The sequence below is a fragment of the Orycteropus afer genome, unplaced genomic scaffold (assembly GCF_000298275.1).
Source record: "Orycteropus afer afer isolate SDZICR_OR568_19922 unplaced genomic scaffold, OryAfe1.0 scaffold00215, whole genome shotgun sequence".
NCBI classification, from domain to species: domain Eukaryota; kingdom Metazoa; phylum Chordata; class Mammalia; order Tubulidentata; family Orycteropodidae; genus Orycteropus; species Orycteropus afer.
In genome coordinates, this window is record NW_006921802.1 from 652801 (window position 1) to 662539 (window position 9739).

Sequence of the window (9739 nt, forward strand, 5' to 3'; positions counted from 1 at the left end):
TGTTGCATTGTGGTAAACTGTGGTCAATGACATGAGACAAAGTATATGTGAACTGCTGTATAGAAAGTGAATTTGCTTTGTAAATCTTCACCCAAATCACAATAAATTTAAAAAAAAAAGGGGGGGGGGGCTGAAACATGAATAGACACTTCACCAAAGAGGATATTCAGGAGGCCAGCAAACACATGAAGAGATGCTCACAATCATTAGCCATCAGAGAGTTGCAAATCAAAACAATGAGATACTGTCTCACCCCAGAAGTAATGGCAAAGTTCAGGAAGACAGAAAATAACAAATACTGGTGAGGATGTGGAGAGATTGGGAGTCTCCTGCACTGCTGGTGGGACTGTAAGAACATATAACCACTGTGGAAAACAGTGTGGTGATTTCTTGAAAAGCTTGAATTAGAAATACCATTTGACCTAGCAATCCCATTACTAGGTATATATCCTAAAGAAGTGAGAGCCAGGACAAGAACAGATAGATACACACCCACGTTCAGCACTATTTACAATAGGAAAAAGATGGAAACAACCTATGTGCCCAGCAACAGAAGAATGGATAACCAAACTGTGGTACATACACACAACAGAATACTACGCAACACTAAAGAATAATGTAGAATCTGCAAAACACCACATAACATGGATGAACTTGGAGGACATGCTGAGTGAAATAAGTCAATCACAGAAGGACAAATATAGTATTAGGTCATTATTGTAAAAAGTCAAGGAAAGATTTATATATGGAAGGAAACTTTCTTTGTTGGTTACCAGAGGTGGGAGGGGAGGGGAGAGAACATTGCAAAAAAAAAAAAAAAAAAAAAGCATTGACCCATGTCACTTTAGTTTTGTGTATTTCACTGTACATAAATTATATTTCAATGTTTTGTTTTGTTTTGTTTTTAAAAAAGATGAACAGCCTTAGAAACCCTATAGGGAAGTTCTGTTCTATAGGGCAGTTCTATTCTGTCCTATAGGGTCACTATGAATCAGAATCAACTCAACGGCAGTGGGTTTTTCATATTGGATCAAATCGAAAACAGCAACTTGAAAGATGAGATAGGAAGCTTAGGGGGCAGTGAATTTATGTTAAGGGGATAGGAATAACTCAGAAAAAAGATGAGAATGGTTGCACAACTTGAAGAATGTAATCAGTGTCACTAAATGGTACAGTACATGTTGAAACTGTTGAATTGGTGTATATTTTGTTACGTATATTCTCAGCAACAAAATAAAATTGTATTTAAAAAGTATGAATAAGTTAATTTTTATAAATCTTTTAGAACAGTGCCTGTCATAAGTTAAGCAGTATATGGATCTTTTCAATAAATTAATTCTGAAATAAATAACTTAAAAAACCACACACACTTCTAGTTATAATTAGAATGTGGGCTCTGTAGTTAAACTGCCTGAGTTCAAATTCCACCTCCATCCTTCTTACATAATCTTGGACAAAGTTATTGAACTTCTCTAAACCTCGATTTCCTTTTCTGTATAATGGAGAAGATAATCATACCTGTCAGTGTTAATCCTGAGGCCTAGAAAGTGCTTAATTAATGTTAGTTTATATATAATGTTTATAATGGAATAGATATTAATAGTAATTATTCCTCATCTGTATGCCTTTTTCTTTTAACTTTTATTTCACACCATTGCTGTACATGTATCCCATACAGTACAAAGACTGAACTACATACAGTTCTTTCAACATTAGAAGATATTTTATACTTCTTAGCGACATCTTACCCTTCCTAGACCAGCTGGTAAACTGTTACTCACCCTTCAAGACTCAACCCACAATCTCTCTCACTCATTTGATCACTTAGTCATCATTCAACATTTTTTTTAACCTCGTTCTTAATGGCGGCATCCTCCTGGAAACACATCTACCAGCTACTGAGATGTTTAGTTTTATTTTATGTAAAATAAAGCAAAGAAAACTTGTAGAATTAGCACTGCTTATGTTATCTGTTGAGCATCTTAGACCATCTTCCTCTTCAACAAAGCAATCCCATCAGCTACATGTTCAGTAAAACTCCAGTCACTTGCAAGTAAGGTATTGTCCCCAGTTGTACCTATTCTGATGTACTTTTGTGCTCCACCAGCTTTGCTCAGCTTTTAAAAAGCTTTCAGGCCCATTAATAAGGGGAAACCAAATGCCCAGCTATGACAAAGAGAATTATTTTTGAAGCAATGTGAGCAATGCTGTGGTAGTTAAGGTCATGTGTCAACATGGCTGGGCCATGGTTTTGAATGGGTGGGCAAGAACCTCCAAAATTTTGGTCAGCAGCCAGACCGTTAACAGTTTGCACCACCTTAGACACTCCCAAACCCCTTAGGTCTCACTTTTCCTGCCTAAATTTCCAGGCATCTATGACAGCGGCCAGCCTGGGCCTATCTTGAAGACGAGACAGAAGGAAAATCACTCCTCCGGAGCTGGGCGTGGGGTGGCGGGTAAGAAGGGCCCCAGCATCACGCAGAGCAGTTTCCAAAGCTGTCCGAGCGGAAAGCTACTTATAACAACTTCGTTTCCTGGATACGTGCGTACAAGATACCAGAAGCTTCGTCCGTGACTCTCGCTCCTCCAAATGAGCAACATGACTGGGCAAACCAACGTGAGACGTGCTAAACTGAGCGCGCCTCATGTCCCTGACTGCTGCCGAAACACCCCCACTTCCGCCCTCTCGGCCCAGTAACTTCTATGCGCACGCGTGCTGGGGCTCAGTGGGAGCTTAGAGCCCCTCCCTTAAGTGGGCGGGCGAGGCAGCTCCCCAGCGGGCCAATCGGCTGGCGGATCCGAGCCATAGCACCCGTCTGCCTCCCCGCCCTTGTCTCTGGGTTACCGGTTGCACATGCCAGTGTTTGTGTACGTGCGGGTGCGTCAGTGTAGGGAAGTCTCTGGAGTTAAGGGTTGGGTCGCTTAGGGAGCCGCCAGAGCTGGGAGAGTGGAAGCGGTGGGCGGGCCTTCTGGCCTCACGGTACTTAAAGTTCTCCAGCCTTCAAGTTACCTGCCGGTCTGCGGGTGGCCGCGGCTCTGCGCTCCTCCGGCTCCTGTCTCGGCTTTGGCCTGGAAATGCTGTTGCTTGATTGCAATCTGGGGGTGAGATTCGGGCCGTTTCTGTACTGCAGGCTTAAACTTGCAGATGTCTGCCTTCTCGGGAGCGAGGGTGACAGTCAATGGACTGACCACCAGGCGCTGCAGGGGCCAGCCTTGTCAGCGTTGGGGTTTTTGGAGTGAGGGTAGATTTTCAACCCAGAAACGTGTGTTACTGGACAAAGGCGAGGAAGGTGCTGGAATCTGTTCTCTTCCCGCAGACGGAGGGTCTGAAGCATCTGCTGGACACGGGGACTTCCGTGAACGCACCCTTGGATCCCTGCGAACAGTCGCCTGTCCACTTGGCCGCTAGTGGAGGTCTTGCTTGCTTTCTTCTCTGGCAGCTGCAAACAGGCGCTGACCTCAACCAACAGGTAACTAGGTAACTGATTGTTTGGGTGTCCACCCTCCCCTCCACCCCAAATCCACACAAACGTTTCTTAGACGCAAAACTATTCAGCTCTTTCAATTGTTAGAAACATGTATATGAGCAGCACTGACTCAGAAATATAATGTAAGACACGTTTGTAATTTAAATTTTTCTAGTACTCACATTAATAAAGATGACCAAGAAGTTAAAATTTTAGTGATTTAACCCAATTTACTAAAAATACTTCATCATGTAACCAGTGTAAAAAAAAAATTGAGATATTTTACATTCTTCTTTTCATCCTGTCTTCACAGTATGTTACATTTATACCACATCTCGTCAGACTTCTTGTTGTTATGTGCCCTCAAGTCAGACCGACTCATAGTGACCCCTCCTCGGGTTTCTGAGGCAGTATCACTATGGAAGTAGATTGCCCCATCTTCTTTCAGAGGAGTTACTGGTGGGTTTGAACCACCAACCCTCTGGTTAGCAGTCCAGTGCCTTAGGCACTATGCTACCAGAGCTCCCATCTCATCAGACTAGCCACCATTTAAATGCTCACAAGCCTTATGTGGCTACTGGCTAATTGGAAATTGAGGTCTATAGTTTATTTCTAAAGGAGTCAATTCCTATAGTACTGAAAGTTTCAGTGTAGCAATTGAGATCTTTGTGAATGCCTACAATCATTAGAGTTCCCTACAGAATTTTCTTCTGGTAGTCCACATCTTTTATTGAATAATAAAGCCTAGTGAATTTTAATATTTTTAAAAAAACTTCTGTAGAACTCTGAGACATTTTGGTGGTACAGTGTTAAAGCATTCAGCTGCTAACCAAAAGGTTAGCGGTTCCAACCTACCAGCCAGAGAAAGATGAGTCAGTCTGTTTCCATAAAGATTTTTAGCCTTGGAAACTCTATAGGGCAGTTCTACTCTGTCCTATAGGGTCACTGAGTTGGAATGGAATGTATGGCAGTGTGTTTGGTTTTTTCGTAAAACTTTATTTTGCTTTTATTTTTAAATTTTAATATATGTACATGTAGCCACATAATGCTATTATTAATGAAAACTCTGTATTAAGTAGCACACTAAAGGAACTTTATCAAAAATAGGAAAGTCTGATTTAAAAATTCAGGCTGATGTAATGCAGTTGTCTTCCTCAAATAGTCAGTATTAGACTTCATTCACTAACTTCCCAGAAGAAAGTGTTTTGGGAGTTGACTCTGAATTGTGTTCTTTTATCCTTAAGGATAGTTTTGGAGAAACTCCACTACACAAGGCAGCAAAAGTTGGGAGCCTGGAATGTCTTAGCCTGCTTGTAGCCAGAAATGCCCAAATTGAGTAAGTATAAAATCAGTGGTTTCAAATTTTGTTTTCTTGTATTACACTAATAAGACTCCTGAGGTTTAATTATAAGTGCTCTTAAAAATGGTGATAACCTAGTTGATGAACTTCATGTAAATGTTAATTTAGGCTGATTAGGGATATCTGATGATAATCAATTTGAGTAAGTAAAAAATGGATCCCGAGCAATCAGAGTTGTATTTTCTCTGTTATGGCACTGTTCCACTTCAGTTTTGGTTGAGGAAAATTCATTTTATAGACGTTCTCATCGACTTCCTTTGGGTACTTACTCATTTTACTGGACACCAAGTACCACTGCATTAATTAAAAAATGCAAAGTCCATTCTGTGCTGGACCTGTGCTAAGTTACTGAAGATACAAAATTTCACAAAAATGCAATTTTTCTATGCTTCCTTTACCACTTTAATTTTGCAACTAATTTTGTATAAGCTCAAAGCTCCTGGGAAGATGAAAAAAACACTAATCAGTTAGCAATTTTTAATTAACTCAATTTTTGTCTCTTAATTTTAGTTTATGTAATAAGAATGGGCAAACAGCTGAAGATCTTGCTTGGTCATACGGATTTTTGGAATGTGCCAAGTTTCTCACCACAATCAAAAGTATGCAGACTGTAAAATCAAGTGAACCCTCCAATAGGAGTCACTGTGTCCCAGTGCTCAGACAGAAACGAAGTTTTAGAAGTTCTGAAAATAGAAATGGGAAAAAGAGGTGTTGGTAAGTAATTTGGTAGCTGCTGCTTTTGTCCTTTCTCAAGGATCTCTTATATGTTTCATTTAAATATTGGCACTCTTCCTTCTAATGTAATTTTCATTCATTACAATATTTTGATACTGGTTATAGTTCCCTCTGCTAGATTCTAGAGACCAAAAAGTGTCCTTTATGGTAGAAGGTTAGGGAGAAAAGCTTTTAAAAATGTTTTTAATGTTTAATATAGTCCCTGTGTGGTGGAAATGGTTAAGTGCTAGACTACTAACCAAAAGTTTGGTGGTTTAAACCCACCCGGAGATGCCTTGAAGATAGGACTGCCAATCTGCTTCCAAAAGATCACAGTCTTGAAAACCCAGTGAAGCAGTTCTACCCTGTATACATGGGGTGGCTAGGAGTCAGAACTCAGGCAACTAACAACAGCAGTAACAATGTATATTATGTTTTTTAAAAACAGATGCCATCTTGGTTATGAGGAGATCTGAAGAAGGCCTTCATGGAGATCTACTGCTCAGCTATAAGCTATGGCTTCTGGCTCACAGTGTGTGTCTAAACTCCTAAGGAGGAAAATTTTCTTCCAAGTGAAGATGACTTTTGAGGATACATGTATTTACATGCCTGTATTTTGGTTATGCTTTGTCTTCTAAAAGTTATTAAAGAAATGTCTAAAGAATAAATTCTTTCCTTTGTTCAGTATTTAGTCTTTGAAAAAAAAAAATCAGTTTAAAACATCAATTATACCCAGAATAAAATCTGAAATTAAATTTATTCTTTATTAACAAATGTATAGTATAACTTTACCACAGTCTTTAGGTCCAAGATACTTTAAATAATCTGTGGTCGCTGAGGAAGACATAAATTATAGTAAGCATCCTTGTTCCAAAAGTCTGGGCCCTTCCATCCACACCAGCCCTAGATTTGGGAGGACAGAAAGGAAAGCCTTTTACAAAGTTACAGGGCTATATGATCTATATAGTAACATGATGTTCTATAGTAGAATCTTGGAATAAATCAAAATGATTAGATGATTCAAAGATTTGAATTGCAACTCAGCATAGAAAAGTAATTTAATTTGGTCCATTTAAAATAGAAGGAGCTTTGATGGCACAGTGCCTAAGGCATTTGACTGCTAAACAGAAGGCTGGCAGTTCAAACCCATCAGCCACTCTGCGGAAGGAAGAACAGACAATCTACTGTAAAGATTTACTTTTTTTTTTTTTTTTTAAATTTAAGGTAGGCTTTTAAACTTTTAATTCTGTAATATTTAGTCACAGAAATCATAAAATGAAAAACTTTCTTATAACTGTTACTCCAAAATACTGTATTTTATTCTAATATATACTGTTTTACAACTCTGGCACTGATAGCATAGGATAGTTTAACTGGCAATCCATTTTTCTTTCTTGGTAGTCCATAAAAGAATATAGTATGTACCGTTCAACAGCATCTTAGATCTGATGAAATATGGTAGTGAGAAATCTGGGCTTGCCCCATGAATTACATTCTATGCCCTTCATTTTCCTCAGGCTACAACCAATTCTACCTTCCATTCCATTCTTTAAGTTATTATTATCCTCTAGCACAGAAAATTACTTTCAAACAAAATCCCACTATAAATATATAAATTTATCAAATTTCTTCTAGGATCACTGATTTATTTTATTTTAAAGACCCATCGGAAGACTGGTCTATTATATTATGTTCCAATGAAATGCTTTGTTTGAAAAATACTTAGGAGGGCAGCTGAGGACTCTTAAAAGGCACCACTTAGTGAGTGATGAGTAGTGGTGGTAGTATCCCTTACCCTAAACGAACTAATGCTGCTGGATATTCTGGCAGTGACCTAGAGTCAAGTGTTCCATAGAAGAAACTATGTAATGAGATGTGTTAGGTTCCTTTTTTACTGTGGAGGAGTGAGGGCTGATGAGAAATGCTCTTTTTATTTGTTCATTTTTCTTTTTCTGATTCCAAAGGTTAAGATACATTGTTAAAATTCTAACAAGATAAAAGCTCAAAAAAAAAAAAATTCTCTACCAAATCTACTCCTTCTTCTCCCCAGGTAACTACCATTGAGTTTGGGCTATTGTCTTTTAGACCTGATCCTAAATGTAAATAGCATTCTATTATCTATTTTTTCTTTTCAGCAAAATATTGTAATTTATATCCTAAACCTCTTTACTTAACAAATAAATATAAGAAAGGCTATACTACTACTGTTTTGATTTTATTTGATCCTTCCACACATGCCTTCTGCAGGTAACCAGATCCAAAATTTTAAGAAAGAAATAGGTAGGGAAGGGGCTAATCCTGAAACTGTTAGAAGCAGATAAGGGAGGCTTGCTTCTTTTGAGGTGACTGACCTGGTAACTTCAGGAAAATTCCACAAGAGGGTAAAAACATTTTCCATAGTCCCCTAAGTTCCTGCAACAAATCTATCTTAGAAAAGATACAGGCAGAATGCTCCTTAGAAGAGAGGATGGTGAGACATTATCAGGAGGAATCAGTCCCCGGAGAAGGACATCCTGCTTGGTAAAGTAGAGGGTCAGTGAAAAAGAGGAAGACCTTTGATGGCATGGACTGACACAGTGGCTACAACATTGGGTTCAAACATAACAGTTGTGAGGCTGGCACAGGACCGGGCAGTGTTTTGTTCTGTGGTACACAGGGTCACTATGAGTCAGCAATGACTCAACAACATCTAACAACAACAAACTCCTGCAGTCACCTTAGAGTCAATAGTTCTTCTACTGATGGCTAGGCCTTGGTTTCATGGTTTCTTGTACTGCTAATAGAACAACGTTTTTGTTTTGTTTTCAGTTCCAAAGTTCTACAGGTATTAACTGACAAAGGAGAGTACAATTTTCAGAGTGAGTAATCAAGGACAATGCCTTACTCTATCTAAACTGTTTCAGAAAACTCTATCTAGATAATTCTGGCTAGAGTAAAGTCCCTCAAGTCAGCCAGAAAGAAGTAATTTTACTACCTATGTCACTCCCTTATAATGAAGCCTTCTTGCTACCTTTAAGATTAAATTCTAAATGCCTCCGCTTCCCTGCCTGGCTCACAGTGACTACTGTCTTGTGGCTGTCTATCTATCCCTCTAGTCACATCTCTTCACACACAATTCTAATTACATTAAATTACCTGAAGTTCCCAGAACATGCTATGCTTTTCATTCACTGCCTCTAAACATGGTCCTCTACTGGATCAGCCTTCTCATAAGCCTACCCTACATGGATTTTTTTCTTGGGAATCCTTTATGGACTCTCCTCTGTCCTACACTAGACTGAGAGCTACTTAAAGACTTTTTATAGTATGCCTAGTGTTTAGGACAGTGCCTGGTACATATTAAGTACTATAAAAAAGGTTGAAAAATGAAAAAATACTTACCTTTTCCAAAATAACTTGTAGATCTTCAGCCCCTGTATAATGTGGATCCAGAATCAGAAATTTTATCTGCCCTGTAATCTCATTCCATGCAACTCCTAATATTGTGTGGGCCAAAACTCCTCCCCCTATAGAAGAGGAAATAGGAAATACAAGAGGTCATGAACTAAACTGTCCACTCAAATTAAAAAGATTGATGATTTTTCCTTTTAAATGATCTGAAGTAGCATTAAAGTTGACTGGCCAACATTATAAAAGACCACAGACAATGTTTTGATAAGATGCAATTACATCTTTAACACAGAAAAGATAGAATCATATCGATAGTCATAAATGGTTTGTATTCCACTGCCATTATTTGTGGAATTACACAGAGTGTTTAGAAAGAGCCACAGAGGATCCAACTTTCTTCCAACAGAGCAGCAATCACTGTTGTGGCACCTCTCTCAACAGATGGTCACTCTTCCTCTGTTCTAACTACCTCCAGTGATACAGCCCATCCACTCACTAAGTTCTTTCTGATACTCTGCTGAAATATGTCTACTTCAATTTGTTACACATTTTTTTCTTTAGCTTGCCTTTTGGCATCACAGGACAAGTCTTATCCTTCACAGAATCATGTATCTTTAAACCAGTGAATCTAATCCTCTTATTTTACAAATAAAGCCCAGAGAGGTTAGCAATTTGCACAAAGTCACACAGCTAGCCAAGTTAGTGAAGAGCCATTACTTAGTGCAGTGTAGTAAATTACTTAGTGTGGCTTTTCTACCCATAAGTCTTTGTAAACTCCAAGGTGGGATTTTCTATGAGCAACTGAGGA

The 9739-nt window shown here is 38.8% G+C and overlaps 2 protein-coding genes across 2 annotated transcripts in view; one reads left to right on the top strand and one right to left on the bottom strand.

The window, feature by feature from the left end:
- The first annotated feature begins 3075 nt into the window (after positions 1 to 3075).
- ANKRD37 (ankyrin repeat domain 37) lies at positions 3076 to 5545 on the top strand. Its single transcript, XM_007948371.1, has 4 exons — positions 3076 to 3102; positions 3318 to 3470; positions 4712 to 4803; positions 5338 to 5545. The coding sequence occupies exons 1-4, from the start codon at positions 3076 to 3078 to the stop codon at positions 5543 to 5545; spliced, it is 480 nt and encodes a 159-aa protein (XP_007946562.1).
- Positions 5546 to 6357: 812 nt separating this feature from the next.
- Positions 6358 to 9739, bottom strand: part of UFSP2 (UFM1 specific peptidase 2) — a 29701-nt gene continuing 26319 nt past the window's right edge. The window contains exons 10-11 of the mRNA XM_007948372.2: positions 8923 to 9047; positions 6358 to 6444 (exon numbers count right to left, since the gene is read on the bottom strand). Of these exons, the coding sequence (XP_007946563.2) occupies positions 6358 to 6444; positions 8923 to 9047 (212 nt within the window). The remainder of the gene's footprint in view (positions 6445 to 8922; positions 9048 to 9739) is intronic.

Bases quoted from the DNA above. Each gene is read 5' to 3' on its own strand.
- ANKRD37 (XM_007948371.1), top strand. From the start codon at position 3,076: ATGCTGTTGCTTGATTGCAATCTGGGG. The intron at 3,471-4,711 runs GTAACTAGGTAA...TTTATCCTTAAG, and splicing joins GCGCTGACCTCAACCAACAG to GATAGTTTTGGAGAAACTCC. The intron at 4,804-5,337 runs GTAAGTATAAAA...TCTTAATTTTAG, and splicing joins GCCAGAAATGCCCAAATTGA to TTTATGTAATAAGAATGGGC.